General features: G+C 38.6%; 2 protein-coding genes across 7 annotated transcripts in view; both read right to left on the bottom strand.

Annotated features, from left to right (window-relative positions):
• The window catches only part of slc9a5 (solute carrier family 9 member A5), a 23,389-nt gene extending 16,554 nt beyond the window's left edge, over positions 1-6,835 (bottom strand). Inside the window, 2 exon segments of the mRNA XM_016488189.1 lie at positions 697-999; positions 6,497-6,835. Of these exon segments, the coding sequence (XP_016343675.1) occupies positions 697-999; positions 6,497-6,833 (640 nt within the window). The 5' untranslated portion in view covers positions 6,834-6,835.
• Positions 6,836-7,255: 420 nt separating this feature from the next.
• LOC107689971 (FH1/FH2 domain-containing protein 1-like) overlaps positions 7,256-17,864 on the bottom strand; it is a 59,048-nt gene continuing 48,439 nt past the window's right edge. For 2 of the 6 annotated variants that reach the window (XM_016488179.1, XM_016488181.1), the window contains 6 exons: positions 17,555-17,747; positions 16,505-16,667; positions 16,049-16,111; positions 15,853-15,933; positions 9,683-9,856; positions 7,256-8,776 (listed from right to left, as the gene is read on the bottom strand). In XM_016488179.1, the coding sequence (XP_016343665.1) occupies positions 8,697-8,776; positions 9,683-9,856; positions 15,853-15,933; positions 16,049-16,111; positions 16,505-16,667; positions 17,555-17,747 (754 nt within the window). In that variant the 3' untranslated portion in view covers positions 7,256-8,696. Of the gene's footprint in view, positions 8,777-9,682; positions 9,859-15,852; positions 15,934-16,048; positions 16,112-16,504; positions 16,668-17,554; positions 17,748-17,864 lie in introns of all 6 variants that reach the window. The other 4 variants (XM_016488183.1, XM_016488184.1, XM_016488180.1 and 1 more) reach the window with 3 other exon arrangements.

The raw sequence follows: 17,864 nt of genomic DNA, 5'->3' as shown, positions 1-17,864 counted from the left end.
ATCAAAAATATCTTAATTTGTGTTCCGAAGATGAACGAAGGTCTTACGGGTTTAGAACGACATGAAGGTGAGTCATTAATGACAGGATTTTCATTTTTGGGTGAACTAACCCTTTAACCTACTGTATCACCTGTATTTAGACTTATGAATAGAATGAATGAATAGATAACTCTGTGATAAAATTGTGGTGATAAATATTATTAATAAATTGAATCCTTTATTGAACGTTCCCATCTTTTATCTTGCAGTTGTCAGTATTTTCTAAATGAAATAAGCAATTGAAGTAAAATCACAGTAACAAAAGGCCTGTAATAGCTTATTTAATAGCTTATGGTATTTATTAAAGCAGTGATTTGCAACCGGGGTCAGGGCCCACTAGGGGGAAGTCAATAAACTTCCAAGAAGGGTTTAAGAATCTTAATTAAGATGCTAAAAAATATAAACATAATATTTCTTATTTTAATTTGTCCCCTCAGCAATGCTTGTTTTTATTGAGGAACATTTAGCTCTTGAAATGTCTGGAATCAAAAAATGATTCAAAAATTATTATTATTTTAATATGCTTACCCACTCATAATTTCTCTTAATAAAAAGTTCCAAAACAGGCCTACATGGCTCAAGCACTTTATGATCTATGATCATTTAAGAAGTGTCATATTTGGTTCCATTAGTTTGAACTGACACCCCATAACTCACCTATGGCCCCTGCCATCTTGACTCCATAGAGACAGAATCCAGTGCAGAAGGCATTCCACAATGTGCCTACCACAGCATACATCAAAATGGCACCCAGGTTGTCGAAAAAGAGCCGTGCTGGCATAAAATACCCAGCATCCCCCACTATAGTTGGCAGGAGAAAGAGGAAAAAAAGTCCTGGGTCTAGTTGATACGGCTGCTTATTGCTGGCGATAAGAACCACTGCACCCAGAACCAGACCTAGCAGAATGAGCATACAGCTCTCCGGGACCGCTGTGGTGAAACGCTGAGAGAAGTGGAACACTGTAGATTACAGAGCAAAGAAAAGAGAGAACAGAGAAACAAAGGTAAAATGGATTGAGATATTATGTTGCCATTCAGTGTCATTAAAAGTGTAAATATGCTTTTAGTGGAATGTCACTATAGCTGTATATTAATTTGAATTGGATTTTGCACATAATGTAAATACAGCACACTGCATTCATGTACTGCACTGTAGTAATTATATAGTATAGTAATTATATTCCAAAGTATATAGCATAGTAATTGTATTGTGTAGTAATTGCAAAGTCTCAATCAAACATCACTGCGATATTTGACTGATCTTATAGAGATACTTAGTGCATCCCTACTTTTGTCAGTCATTTTGAATTCATGTGGTTTAAAAAAAACAAAAAGACAGTCGTACAGAATTATGACTAAGGGTCAAAGGCCAGCATGAAACATCATACCCTAAACAGTTTAAGATTGTAAAGATCTGTCCACTGTATTGGATGTCATGCATTAAAGGATGAAAAATTGTGTCAAAGTGTTCACCTGTTAGGAGTTTATTGCTTCAAGATGCACACGTGCCAATTTTATAAGCACCCAAATGCATAAAATAATAAAACAAACCAAACAGCATGCAAAAAACTAAAAGCTTCATGGCACACAGCAGCCAACAAGCCTCATTTAAAGAGTAGTTTCTGCTGTAATTCCACACCGTGGTTTCAGATGAATTGTTACTCAACACCACTCTAACGTACAATGCCTTACAGTGACAAATAGTGAGTCACAGAGGGACAGTAAGTGTGCCAGTATGCTGTCACAAAAACATCAATCTCAATCTGCAGTTTTAAGAAAGAAGTATAATATACACAAACGAAACAAACGGCCAAAAACTGAACAAGGTGACTGCATGCGTAAAATGCACGACCTTACTCCACGGAGCAGCTGCAAGAATTCATCACAATATTTCCACTGGGAAATTCAGTATGACCAGTTTTCATTCACAAGTCAGACATATCAAATGACCGTACAAGTGATTATCAGAAGCGGAACAATCACACCGCAATAACTCAGGTTCCTCCTCATCATCACGAATTCACTAAGTCGGCTGGATCAGGACCCTGAAACACGAGGTGTAGGCCTATGCTTCACATAAACCACAAGTAGTGTTTACATGGACAAAAGGGAATTTAATAGATTATAAGGAGTTTGGCTATATAAAGATTGGGGATATTTTAATGAAAATAATGTTGATCAATAAACCTTATTACACACACTGACCTCCATTTACAAAAGTAGTCCTCATGAAATGCCAGTGTGTAAAATCACAACACATTACAGCATAATGAGAGATTCTAATGGCACTAATTATGAATGTCTCCACGATTTGAGTGATTTTGTGGAGGAGGGAGAACACACTGCACACCTCTGCCAAGAAACATAACAATCACCGCTCACCATGAGTCATTCACACAAGGACAGAAAAACACTTGACATACAACCAAAAAAAGCATACTAGACATCTGCACAAACACATGCATGTGTGCACACACAAACACTAAACAACAACAACAACAACAAGCCTATATAGATATAAAATACACAGTGCTACGGATTCATTTCATTCATATTGACACCTGTGTGCCACTCCAACCTCTTACTATTGTAATAGAAAAGACCTTCATATGTGTGAATATGATGCTTGCTACTGCTTAATAATTTCTATCACAAGACCTCCTGCTTTTAAATTATTACTTGACATAAGCTTTTAATAATCAGTCCACATATAATTACAACCATAATGAAATAATATTAAATCCAATTAAACCGATGCCCTTCATTTTCAGGGACAGGCAGAGAGAGAACTTTTGCACAGCTAATTAGGAATATAGAGTGGAGTGCCGTCCCACTACAATTATCTTTATTAACATTAGAACAGGCCTATCATTAAATTAAAGTGTGTGTGTAATGGGATGGTGCTTTGTATAAAACCCCATGACTCAAACTTAACTGTGAGAATGGATGTTTGAAAAGAGTGTGTTCTGAATGCAATACTCTGAAAAATGAGAGTGTGAAAGTGACAGGACAGATCATAATCATCACTACGTGCATTTTATTGTTTGTTTTTGTCTGTAGCTGAACTAATGGGCAGACAGTGTCAATAACTGGCACTGGCAATAGCTGAGCATAAATTCAAGTTTTTTTTATATCATGAAAGACATCAAACGAGACGGTAAACAAAGACAATGTTACAAAAGATTTCTATTTCAGATAAATGTTGTTCTTTTGAAATTTTATCAAAGAATAATCACCGTTTCCACAAAAAAATACTAAGAAGCAAAACTGTTTTCATCACTAATAATATGAAATATTTATTGAGCATCAATGATTTTTGAAGGATCATGTGACACTGAAGACTGGAGTAATGGCTGCTGAAAATTCAGCTTAGCCACCACAGGAATAAATTACATTTTAAAATATATTTAAAAATCAGAAAAAGTTATTTAAATGTTAATAATATTTCACAATAGTAATATTTTCTATCATTTTGAGCAAATAAATAAATAAATAAGAGCATAAGGGACTTCATTTAAAAAACAAATACAGATCCCAAACTTTTGAATGGGGGACCGCATAAATTACACTTGCCAATGTTACAGTAAGGGGTAATAAGGCCCCTAATCTGTGGGACAAAAGTGTGTGTCTAATTACTCCATAGTCATTTCAATAATACACTGATGCAATGTTATGGTAGTGCCTATAATGATACATTACAGTAGTTTAAGGACAGTATAAAACACTTTGCCTTTTGTGGTTTTGTCACCTATGTAGGTGACATGCTGTACTGTTTTCTTAACACCAGTTTAGGCTGTGTGTACTCGGCACTTGAAGTCAGCTGAACACTGTGTGCAGTGTTCAGCACTATCTTCAGATAGTGCTACTTTCGCTAGATGCAAGATAAATATTCAGAGTGAATTTTGATGGTGTTACAGTGGCAATTGAATCATGGAGAAACAGATGATTGAGCTACCAGAACTAAATGATCTGATATAACTGCATGTCATACCCAAAAATACAAGCTTGAGAGATGCCTGAGAGACACCCACACATGCAAATACAGGAGGCAGTGCATTTTGTGTATGTATATATATGCGTGTATTTTCATGAATAAACTACACCACAAAATGTACAGCGAGTTTTTCTGTTAACCATTTTGTCCTCAAATCCTGAATTCTGCATTCATGGTTCATTATTTAATCAGTAAGTTGAACGTACCATTACAACATGTCATGTTTTTCATGCCTGAGAATTCTCCTGTGTTCTTAAAGGGGTCATATGATGCGATTTAAATTTTTCCTTTCTCTTTGGAGTGTTACAAGCTCTTGGTGCATAAAGAAGATCTGTAAAGTTGTAAAGACTAAAGTCTCAAATCCAAAGAGATATTCTTTATAAAAGTTAAGAGTCAGCCACGCCTACCTAGCCTCGTTCTAACACACCCCCACATGTCTACGTCACTATGTGGAAATATTAGCATAATGCCGCCCAAATGTGCACGCAAAGAAACGCGTGGTTTCAGGAACAGCAGTAGTGTTGCAGCCATGTCAGGGAGACGCTGTGTGTTTCAGTGCGAAAGCAAAAGGCTGGCCAATCAGAGCAGACTGCGCTTGTCAAAGGAAGGGGCTTTGTTGAAAACGACGTGTTTGAGAGAGGCGGGGCATAGAGGACCTACAATAATGTACAGTATTTGAAAAATAATGTGTTTTTTGAACAATAAAGCATGTCAACATATTCTGTTACACCAAATACACAAAATAATGATCTTTAAAATAGCATCATATGACCCCTTTAAGATATTTTTATAATGTACTTTTGGCACTCTGAGCTCTCAATTTACTACTTACTGCAGCACAACTGAACACAACAGACCTCTCACATAAAGAAATCATTCCTATGAGTTGGATCTTTTCAATGAATCAATTGAACCATTTAACAAAAGAGGTCAAATTCATTCACGAATAACACAAAATCATACAGTTCTCATGTGAACTCCCAAACAAGAATCACCTTGTGATGACTGTAGTAGCATTTGACTAATCGATTTTGGCGAAAAAATATTAACCAAATAGCAGCAATGTTGCAAGTTAAACGTGCTGGAAATAACTTGATAGTGTGAAAGTTTTATTCATACACACGCAAAACAGTGCTGGTTTTAAAGAGATAATTCACCCAAAAATCAAAATTCTGTCTCCATTTACTCACCCACAAGTTGTTTCTCACCTGCGTGAGTTTCTTTCTTCTGTTGAACACAGAAGATGATATTTTGAAGAATGCTGGCCCAAAACAGTTGCTGGTCCCCCATTGACTTCCATATATGGATTAATAATAATATATATATATATAACACAGTCTTGTGAATATACCATTTAATGACATTTACGGATTGGACCTTCACTGTAGGTGTTTCAGTGTACCCTGTTTTTTTTCTTCTTCTTCTTCTTCTTTGTGTTGAACAGAACAAAGAAGATAATACAGGTTTGGAAAAACATGAGGGTGAGTAAATAACAGCATTATGATTATTTTTTAAATCCCTTTAATACAGAAATTTTATTAAAAAATGCAAAAACTGTTTCAGCCAAGAGCAAATTAATTTTAGTATTGTAAATGCTAATTATATTTAGGCTCTAAATGAGGCTCTAGGTTGTTGCATGGCTGCAAAGTCTGCAACAAACTGAAAAGGGAAAATATGTTAGCTATATGCATCATCATTAATAAAACGTAATAAAAAGCAATAAATAGCTCCGTGCCGTTTTACAACACTATGCGACGCCAGGGACCTTATGATGATGTCATGACTGAGGTACGAAGAACTGAATCGCTTTTTAAACGTGTTCTTCGTAAAACAGTTCGAAAGAACCGATTCGCGGACAAGAATCGAACTTTCCATCACCGGCAGAACACAGCCTAGACTGATGATGGAAAGGTGAGGAGTCCTAGCCAATCAGAGCACGCTACTGTCCGCGGAGACTCGCGCCTTTTGGAAAGGTGCCGGATCGGTGGGAACACGGGGAGCTCACAGTGCACAGAAATATCTCGCGGGGTGTTACAGCACTGATTGCAATAACAAAGAAAAATCAAGAAAATTACAGGTACAAATAGAAACCCATCACTAACCGCAAAGAACAGTGCTGTCCCTTTAACGCGGTTTGCTTGTCTCCTGTGCAGCTAAAAGCCCTTTTTTATTATTGCATCACAATGTCCCTGAGGAAATGTATGGGCTTTATTGCCATGGCAACCACCAGCGTCTGCCAGCGGAAGGGAAGCGCAGGTGCCTTGCGCTTTTTACGCATCGTTTTACAGCTATCTGCGGAATGCGCCGCGCCGCGCTTTAATAAAACGCACTACACATATTCACGGCCTCAAGAACGTCAACTTTACACACTTTCTGCCAAACGGCCAGCGGTAGCGTCTATACACCACAGTCAAAACAACTCGTTCAATACGCGAAAACGTACATTATTATTACAGAACTTACGTATTTTCGCCACACTGGCCACTAAAAGCCAGCTGGCTATAATGTAAGGTGTCTGCACGTAGCTCCATTCCCACTGCACTATCTTGAAGCCTCCTCCGTGGTGATGAGACGACTCCCCGTCCTCCTCGCTCGGCGCCGCCGGCTCCTCCGCAGACCGGGCGAGCGCAATCCCGGGATGCCCATACTCTTCAGGAATATAGCGGGAGGCGACGGGGGATGTGACGGCAGGTGCGGCGCTTACCCCCAGCTCTGGCGGCAGCGATGCTGCGGTCACGTAAAGGTCAGTCGTTGCATCACTAACCACCGTTATGAACAGGAGCAAACTCAAGCCCCGCATCTTTCCGGCGTTCAACGGCGTGTCATCTCCATTGCTTTTATACACTCCTGTTGCGATGGGAAGCCCTCCGCGGGACGCCCCGTTACCGGTTTACAACATCAACACACACTCCACTTGCCGGTAACTCGCGAAGGTGCAGCTGGCGTATAGGAACACGTGATTCGTTCGCGCACGAGGAGGTCCTTATTAAAGAGCCGTCACTCATCATCCACGTCAAAACAGTCACAGAGCATTCAAAACGCGCGTTATGTGCCACGAAACATTACATAATTGAGAAATAGATTTGTTTTTATAACAGAATAACCAACAAGTCGATTGAACCCTTTACGCAGTATATTCTAAATAACAGATCATCACTAAATTATAAAGCAGCTTTCAATTGAATTTAAAAAGACACATGCGCCCCCAGGAGGACAAAACAATGAAGCATTTCTGGCATATGACCTTGATTGTTTGATTGGCAATAACCAAATAAATAAAAACGGGGGGAAAGTCTCATAAAACATTTAATTCAATTTTAAACAAAGCTCTGTCTTTGGATTCAAGGCCAACATGTCAATATGAAACAATTCTGAAACACAATATAATGTCTAACATTAGAAGCACTGTACTTGCAAACGGTTTCATTTCAAACAAACTTTCTTTGTGCAGGTGTCTGGGACGTCCAGCAATGGAACACGCTAATAGTGATACATTCAGAGTGAAGAACACATGCACTCATGCAGACAGGTAATAAGGTCAAACATAAAACAACAGAGTGATTCATAGTGACTCTAAATTCCTACAGCATAACCCCACGCAAAAAAGCAATACCAACAAAATCCTTAAAATATGTGCTCGTAACAGTTTTTAAAATTTGCGTCAGAAATACTGTGCCTTTAACGCAACACTTCTCTTTAGCAAGAAACAGAGTGGTCCATGCACATATTTTATAACATCATAACAATGGTATAACTAAAAAGGTGAACTTCAAAAAAATGCACAATAATAAATATCAGGACAGAAATGTGATACAGCAGAATACAAGACTGTTGTAGCATCCACAAACCTATCAAGAGAGCTCTGTGATTAATAAAAGAAAAACAAATGTGACCTAGTTTATGTCCTCTCTAATCAAGATCTCCTTGGTAGTCAGGATATTCAGTTGAACACCACCCAGGTGCACATGGGTCAGCTTTCCAGACACAAATTAAACCCTGTACAAGACTAAGGAGTTTTCAATGGTCAATCATTACTGACAGTGCCGTTTATTCCAGGGTTTAGCTTCATTAATGAGCACAGGAAACCAGTGTGTTTGAGTTACCCTATTGCACTGATCTCAATTACTGGCTTCCATGATCCTAACCTTGAGCTGAGCCATTCTAACAGGTATGGCTAAAATATAAAAGGTTTGTCTTAAAAAAAAGCAGTATTAACTTAAAACCTTTCAAACCCTTAGATACATATCCTTGACTGATAAATTGTGCTCCAATCTATGCAATCTAAGGCTCTATACAAAATAATATGTGCATTTGGTCAAAATATATAACATTTTAATTCCCTGGATCATATATGCATCGATTCTCCATCAGTAAACATGGGCTGATATTTAATACTATGCCATTAAAGTTTGTACCAATCAAATCATGATATGTCTAAAGGACATCATGCACACACTTCAGGTATTTGTATAGTAATGCAGCTGTTTGTATTTCAACTGGAAGTACATGATTCATCCACTGAATCGTTCAGATTGGCAGACAAATTTAGTTGCAGGCATCCCATGAAATGTCTTTATCACAGTTCTTCCTGTCATTAACGCAGCTCTCCTTAGGGCCTCATTGCTGTCTTGCTACAGTTTCCCCCACATGAGAACTACCAGCTTCAGACCTTCACGTTAGTACTGCCGAGGCCAAGGGCCTGCACCACGTCCACACTCAGCCCACTCTTCAGAGTCCTCCGCACTGCAACATAAACAGCACACCAATAAAACCACAACACTTTATGTTATACTGTAATATAAAACATGCAATTCAGTGTCAAACCATCTAAATAATACAAAAACTATTTGCACATGTATAAAGACCGTCTTTTGATGAACCAAAAGCTTTCCTGTTGTTCAAACTGTTGAGCAAGGCGCCAGCAACGCCAAGGTCATGGGTTTGATTCACACTTGATAAATGTGTCCCTTGAATATAACTTAAGTCATGCTGAATAAAAGCATCTGCCAAAAGCATAAATGTAAATGCAAAAAAAATGTAAAGTTGTAGACAAATTAGCAAATATTTGGCAAAGTTTTGCAGTCAAAGATTACCAACTTGAGCAGTTGCAAAGTCTACATGCGGAAGTCTTTCCCTTGTGTTAAATTCCCGATAACATGAATTCATATACCGATAGAAATTACTGGATTTGGAAACAATGGTAAATGTGACTGCGCCTTAAGACATATACCATAGACCGCTTCAGCATGTTACAAATAAACCTAAGAGGTCTCAGCTGCATAGAATATTTTTCAGGTTTGGAGGTTTGTGTGCTTTCAATTTCCATTTTTAAAAGTACAGTTGCAAGAATGCCCTACAAAAGACTCTTTGTGGTGTTCGATTTCTGAGATGTCTGGCAGTTCAATCTGGCACAAGCAGAAGTAAAGAGGTGGCACGATATGGATCTGACAGGGAGATTTAGGGGCTTTTGAAAGCTAAGCAATGGCTGAAGCCAGATTACATTGTGTTTTGGACACAGATAGTGTTGAATGCAAACAGTGACTAAATCCTTAATCTCATCCTCCAGGTTTAGGGCTAAAACAACCTTCAGAACTGGTTATGAAGTTCAATGGTCAACAAAAAATGCGTTGACAGTCAAAATGTACTCACATGACTTTCTGTTAAGCCGCGAACGTTTCCGTGTTTTTGGACTAGATGCCCTCTCTGTGGGATTCTGGGTGACAGATTTAACCAGACGATCCATGATCTCATCTGTGGCATCGTCCTGTGAGCTGGGGCTGTCCTCTTTGGCTACAGACATGTTTGTGTTAACCCTGCCAACACCTGTGTAGAAATTACATTAGATCAATCATTACTGCACTTAATTACTTTAGAAACCATTCCAAGATCTTTCAAAGGAAGTGTTCAAATGAATGAGGTTGGTATTACATCTTGGCAAGCTAATGAAAATCAGTCATTTGTAAAAGGTTCACAGATATTCAGGCAAATACAAAGTTGGGTGCAAAGTCCAAATCAATGGCTTATTCATCCAGGTTTTTCCATGTCTGTCTTGTCAGTTACCCCTCAAAAATCATTTATTTACTATTTAGTTACAATAATTCTGTTAGTTGAGCAAACCCACTCCATGCTAGGGTTGGGTACTGAAACCCGGTACCAATATGGCACCAGTACCTACAGGGGCGTAAATTTCGTATAACAGTAGGAGGGGACAATAAACATAAAATTTCTCAAGAGCAGTATTTGAAGGAGACACAAGGCGCGCGGGGTGGGGGTGGTGGGTGTGGTAGCATATTTTCTTAGCGATAGATGCTATTTACACTAAGTGAAAATATCAGTATTTGTTTTGTGATATGCTATTTACACTAAGTGCAAATAGCTATTTATACTATATTAAAATAGCAGGATATTTTGCTAATTATTGCAAATAGTGGCAATTATCTGCACCTCAGCATTGTAATACATTATAAAACAGTAGCCTATGCAATAATAATTTATTGAGTGTAAATTTTAATTTTAATTCAAATTATTAAATGGAAAAATAGCAGGATTTCTACTATCAAGTATACTACTTGTTGCAAATAGTGGCAATTATCTGCACTTCAGTATTGTAGTACATTATAAAACAGTATGCAATAATAACGTATTGAGTGTAAATTATCATTTTAATTTTAATTATTAAATGGATGCCACCTTATTGGTACAATAAAGCCCTCCCTACACCTACCCTAACCCTACCCGATACTTTATTTTCAACTTTTTGATTATTTCCTTCATTTTTATTAAAAATAAATGATTTTCTGATGCGATTTGAAATTTGAAAAGGAAGAAAAAAAAGTTCGCCAAAAGGCAGATTCGAACCCGGGTCGATCGCGTCAAAAGGTGGATAACACACGTTTTACCATCGGCGCCACTGGAACTGAATGTTGACTAGCCCAATCACACGTTGGTGGATGGAGTTAGTGTTGTTAAGTGGTGACGTAAGAAGCGCTGTTTCCGGGTCCAAGCCTCAACTCGCTTCACTTGAGAATAGTACGGTGGCCAAGAAGTGCAAAGCAAATCACAATTCTGAAAACAAAATAACAAATTACAAACGCAAATGCAAGTCTAAAAAACAAAATAAAGTAAGGGCAATTCATACAATACATTTAAACTGAGCTACTTTAATACCATCTCCGAACTTTCTACCACGACTCTGCTGTTCTTCGGCTGGTTCTTCCCTGTATAAGTTGATTGACAGATGTCTCGTCCAGTCAGCGGTGAGTAATCCCAAACCAATGGCGCTGTCTCAAACTATAGACAGCGCTGTTTGTCTGATTTGTCGTTGTGTTTTCTGACTTGTAAATTTGTTTTTGGATTTGTCGTTGTGTTTTCTGACTTGTTATAATGTTTTCTGAATTGTTGTTGTGCTTTCTGAATTGTTATTTTGTTTTTTAGACTTGCATTTGCGTTTGTAATTTGTTATTTTGTTTTCAGAATTGTGATTTGCTTTGCACTTCTCGGCCACCGTAGAATAGAGAATGAGGAGTTACGTCACAATCTTTTCACTCCGCATTGCTTTTCGGGAAGGCGCCGCCATATTAGCAGGATACGCTCTCCGTTCCCATGGTTACTTCTCATTCTCTATAAGGATAACTGCTTATCTTTTGTTTTGTTTCTGCCTTTAAGTTAAACAATCATTCATTCTTCATTGTATCGTTTGCAGGGAAGAAGCTATTTTATCGCACTGCATGATAATTTGATTTTTTTCTGTAGAATTAGGTTTACAATGTTTACCTGATTAGTGTGAAAACAGTGTCGCCCGCTAGACGCTCGCTGCTGCTTCAGCCGTCATATGGTACATTATCCAAATAAAGTTGTGTGTTCAACAAGCTGGCAGAAGTCGATCCATTTCTTTGTTGGAAACTTTTAAATGACAAAGTATAATTGTCATTATAAATATTAATTTTTCCATGGCCACGGAGGAGAATCAGAGATTGGGTCACTTTCAGCAAACAGTCACGTACTTTTTATATTTATTTCAACAAATCACAAGCAAAATCAAATCCCTAGGAGCTTGTGAACAGTTTTGTTGCATTTTAAAATGCTGGTTTAATGTACTAAGACAGTGATGCTAAAAGACATTCAGATGAGCCAGAATATTAACGCGACGTGTTTAAATGTTAAACGTAAAGCGTTTTCCTCCCTTTAGAAAACTGTAATGTAGAAAGCGCTTATGGATTAAGACAGTGATATTTAAAGTTCATATTTTGGGCTCATCTGTTTTTCTACACATATTATACTTTATTAGTAAGATGTGTGTGCTGTCTCGGTGCATTAAGCGCGTTTTTTATATGAGAGGAAAATGCTCAACGTGTAAATAAACGCGTTGCGTTCACATTTTGAGCTTATATGCATATCTGTACATAGTATATGCTTTACAAGTTTGTCTTTATCACTGTCTTGGTACATTAAGCCACTTTAAGCATTTTAGAAAGTCCCCTGTTCAAGTTCTGCTAATTCACAAGCGTAGTGGGAGTGAGAGTGAGAGGGTGCTCGCTGCAGAGCCAAATGGGAGGAGCTGGAGCTCTAGCTCCCCCTCGCTGGATGTAATGGGTGGAGCTAGGCACCCAACCACTCCCTAACCCTACCGCTAAACATAACTCCACCCATTAGTTCAAACAGAGGTGGAGCTGGACATCCAGAGAGGGGGAGCTGGAGGTCATTTGGCTCTGCAGTGAGCAGTACTTGGTGAGAGTCGTGCTCGCAAGGTAATGTCAACTATTAAACCAACACAATCAAAACTTTCAAAAACACACAGCAATGTGATTCTTTTATTGAGTGAGAGTCAGTGAGTTTTATTCAGTGACATTAACAGATTTACTATTCGGCGTCTTCTCCGCGACCTCCTTCCCTTGGTGTTTTTACACATAGAAAAGGTGAAAAAACATATTGCATTGTCCAGTTTTCTCTCAGAACGATGATCTGAGTTACTATTGCCATTCTTGATGCAGCATGAATGACATACAATGGTGACATTTTTCATAATCACGACAAACAATCAAATACTGCCCTAAACTCAATAGCGGAAAGGCAGCGCTATCCTGCAAATATGGCGGATAAACAAAGCAGTTTCCCAGAACTCAACGCGGCGTTACGTCACATTCTCATTCTTTATTGTGGATTTTGTTTCCATGAAGGTCGTGTGACCTGCAATGGCAGTTTTTCCACACAACAGCAGTTTCCAGGCATCGCGAAAACTAAATCAACGGAGCTTGACAGCAACAAAAAAATCAACCATAGACTGTAAACAAACAACGGAATCCTGCTAAGATGGCGGCAGCGTGCACGTTACGTCACCGCCCTATGTACCCCTCATTCTCTATACTACCTCAGCAGCTGTTTATGAGCACTGTTTATTCATATTAAACATTTAAGCTAAACGTTTTCAAACTTACGGTCTACACTACAGTCTTCATGCTCGCAGCGTCCCAAACACAAATAATTTTTATACTTATTTATTTATATTTATATTTTCATTGTCTGGCTATCTGGGATTTCGGTATGGAGTTAAAAGGTTAGGATTAGACTTTTTTTTGGTAGTATTATATCACATGTGAGTGTATATTAGCACCTTTTGTTGTTTTCTCGTGGTATCTGATAGAAGCGGTGACACGTGACGTCAGACTTAACACTGATAGCCTTTGCCAATGATTTTTGTATTCCCAACAGTTAAACAGTTGCCCACAGAAAAAAACGGGGGGAAAATTATGCTGCAGCACCCCCAATTCCCGCGCCTATGATTTATACACAGAGGAATGGCTTACTACTATTAGTGCAGCAGGGAGGCCGTGCCAAATTAGACAACTCTGAGCTGTTGTGGTCGCGCCGTGACAGCGCTCGTGTCCGTTGTAGCCGTCACAGTGTTGCCAAGTCCGCGGTGTTCCCCTGGAATTGGGCTGCTTTATCACTGTTGCTGCGGGTTGTTTTTCATGTCCGCGAGTTGAAGCGACCCCAATAACGTGTATTTTAGCCCCCAGAACGCGATTTTTACCGGGGGACCCCTCGAAACGCGGTTAGTTTTGAGTAGCAATTGGGCGGGTTTTGTTATGAAAACCTGGCAACCATTTCCCTCAAGCACTAGGGATGGGCGATACCCCTTATTTTGTTTTCGATAAGATACCGATATTTTTCAAGGCAGTATCGTCGATATCGATACCGATTCGATACTTCTGCACTAAACTTTTAAATTATGAAATTTATAGATGAGCAGGAAAATAGTTCTATCCTACACAATTACTCGCTAACAAAGGTTATTCGTCCAATTCAATGCATATTGTACTCATTATTATTATTATTATTATTTTTGTTAAATATACAAAACCACTGGTAAATAAAACGCACCTTAGTATCGATATTTTTTGTTTGAGTATCGATACTTTCGATACTCGCGTCAGTATCGATATATCGATACTTCGGATCGATACGCCCATCCCTATCAAGCAGGCATTTGGACCAAAGTGAGGCAAGGGAGGGGGAGACTCAAAACTTAAAACGCATTTTTGCCCCGATTGTGTTGTTTTACTACTTACAATTTATTAAAGTATAAAATATTGTTATTTACAATGCACAGCGTGGTTTTTAATCATATTTTTAGGGGGGACATCCCTCAGATGGGGGGGGTCCTGTCCCCCCCCGAGAATTCCGCCTATGGGTATCCATGTAAACGGTATGTACAAGAACCGAATCCGAACGCAGATTTCGGTGCCATGCCTGAGCTATCGATTGAAATATTTGTCCTCTGGTTCTCCGAAACGGATGTAAGAAGCATCATCACTGGCACCGCACGTGAAAAACAATTTCCCGCTCACCGGACTTGTGTGTGTGTAGGTGATGTAAAAGAGGAAAGCAGGCATTTGGACCAAAGTGAGGCAAGGGAGGGGGAGACTCAAAACTTAAAACGCATTTTTGCCCCGATTGTGTTGTTTTACTACTTACAATTTATTAAAGTATAAAATATTGTTATTTACAATGCACAGCGTGGTTTTTAATCATATTTTTAGGGGGGACATCCCTCAGATGGGGGGGGTCCTGTCCCCCCCCGAGAATTCCGCCTATGGGTATGTACAGTATGTGGAAAATAATGTGTTTTTTTAACCTTAAACCGCATAAACACATTTCATTACACCAAATACTGTTCTTTTTAGCAGCATCATATGACCCCTTTAAATTAAAATGCCTAAAGCTAAACCTCCCTTGTATTCACATTTCTAACCTGTTGTCCAACAAAAGAGAACATTATAACCTTTTTACTCCACAACACCAGTCAAATGCTTCCTTTTGTGATCTGATGTGGCTTCTTGTCACAGAATGAGGCAGAAAATATGTTCCATATGCTACTTAAAAAAAAAAAATACATCGATTAGCAATGGATTATAAATATACTTAATTATTATGAAAATACCAGATGGCTTGAATAAAACAGATAAACTATATTGTCGCAGTCGAGTGTTTATTGTCTTTGTTTTATCATTCAAAACGTTTATATGTTCCGTTTACTCAGTTAACTGCAAATTACAGCTATAATAGCCATGCCTTTGTCCATAAGGGATTTCCTGAGTTTAGCTGTCCAGTATGAATGAAACAGACATCATGTGTTTACAGTGCTAATGGCCAATTCATCATTTTTGGGGGAATTTTTATTTATTCATTTTTTTAATAAGTATCAGTTCAGGCACCGTTTAGGCACCGGAACCATTTTAAAAGTATCGATTTGGCACCGGTATCGGAAAAAAAAAAACGATACCCAACCCTACTCCATGCAGCTTGTGCAGTAACTCTACCTTCATCATCATCATCATCATCCTGTGCTGATTGGCTCTCTACTGGTGAAGTAGGAGCGCTGTCAAAGTCATAAGGCCCCTCTGTGAGATCAAATGACCCAACCTTAATGCTCTCATTAATTATACAGTTTTATAATATATTAAAAGCTGCACAATTGCTTTATCTTTGCACACATCCATGCTCCAAATGCTCTACCTTCATCACTCAACTGAAGAGTTGGTGAAATTGGAGAAGTGTCCCCACCAGTGGTAAGAATCTCTATAAAAGATCCCCAAATTGACAAACAAAATAATAAACAAAACTTAAAATAATAATCATCATCATCATCCAAACCATTGCAAACTGTCTTAACAGATGTTGTAGCAGAATAAAAAAACTAAACAAACAAAAGCTACATCTGGGCTGGGTAACTAAACTTTTTGTGATTGAAACAGTAGTTCTCAGTTTGGTTTGGAGATCTACCTTCCTGCAGATGTTACTTCTGTGACTGTAATTAAACAAATCTGGATCACCTAATGTTTCTAAACCAGGTGTGCTAGAGGGGTGTAACTAAATTCCACAGGAAGGTTGGGTCCAAGCAGGAGGACTAACACTGGTCTAAACTGCTAACTCTTATATAACCTGGATTTGCTGTGCGTTGTGGTATCTTACTTCGTACAGCACGGCTCCTGCGCAGCTTGCTGTTGTCGCCAATGAGCAGGTTTTTCATGTTCTCATGCTCCTCTTGGGCTGGCTCTGATTCTACTGTTGAAGAAACCGGGGATGGGTTGTCCTCCAGAGACAGCTGTGGAACTGCTCCAGAAAACTTCTCTGTCTATGAGAAGAAAGAAAAAAAAGAATCAGAAAGTATAATTAGTTATTGGTAAAGTTTTTTTCTCAATCTACTAATTGACGATTGAGGGTGATACAGTGGGGTTGTGGAGAGGACCATGAATTGGTTCATTCCCTCAAATGAATGATCTGAGTTCAATACCAGTTAAGCACTATTGACAACATTTGTGGCATAATGTCGATCCGGGCTGTCGTCAGGGGGAGGGACAGCTGAGAAAATTGTCCCAGGCCCTGTGCTGAGGGGGCCGGCTAAATGCTTTATACTTTATACTGCGGAGTGTTCAGAGGTGGACTATGTCTAGCAATGATCTTGATGGCACTGAAATTATGAAGTTGTGAAATTGTCTCTTATTTTGTTTAAAGAGCAATTTTTTTCTATTCAGTACTGCCCTTCAGAAGCCACACAAAATAAGGATACTTTAACCAAATCCTTGTCTTGAAAAAATAATTTCACTCCTGGAGGATTTTTCTGAAGATCAGTTGAACTGCTCTGGACTATCCAAAACATAAAAGCTGTGGCTCATCCAGGGAAAAAAATAATAAAAAAAATCACAGCATTAAGAATCAAGCATATGTAAACTTTTGAACAGGGTAATTTAAATAAATATTCAGCTATTATTATTCCTATTATTTTGTTAAGCTTTTTAACATTTTTCAGATTCTACAAGGTATGTGTAAACTCAAGACCGTAACAGTAAACTGGAAGTACATGAGCAATAATCATTAAAATAGTTTTAAAAATTATATAAAAAAAGACTTAAACATTATATGTGGTGGAATTAGGTTAGTGGACTAAAATCAGAGGACATCTTAGTGTAGTCAAAGTATGTTTTAAGTTGGTGATTTTCCTCAAGAGCTTCCATTCCACACCTCAGTGATCATTTTGCCCCGGGTCTTGGTGCGCTCGCGGTGGACGGCACGTTTGCGTTTCTGGGTGAGGACTCTCTCTCGTGTGGTGCGGTACTCGAGGGCAAACTCACTGATGATCTTACAGAACTGAGTTACTTTAGTGTCCCGCACCGAGTATGAGGGCTGACCCAAGTACAGCAAGAAGGAATGAAACCTGCAAAGTGAAGGAAGTACAAGTAATATACTGTATGCTCCAGTTAATCCTAATTAAAAAAATTAGGCACAATCATTGAAGCTCATCAACTTACGGGAAGCATCCAAATGAAGTTGG

Source organism: Sinocyclocheilus anshuiensis, unplaced genomic scaffold, assembly GCF_001515605.1.
Source record: "Sinocyclocheilus anshuiensis isolate Anshui unplaced genomic scaffold, SAMN03320099.WGS_v1.1 scaffold1845, whole genome shotgun sequence".
NCBI classification, from domain to species: Eukaryota; Metazoa; Chordata; class Actinopteri; order Cypriniformes; family Cyprinidae; genus Sinocyclocheilus; species Sinocyclocheilus anshuiensis.
The sequence above is the reverse complement of the archived record's forward strand: the minus strand, read 5'-3'. Positions and strand labels throughout refer to the sequence as shown.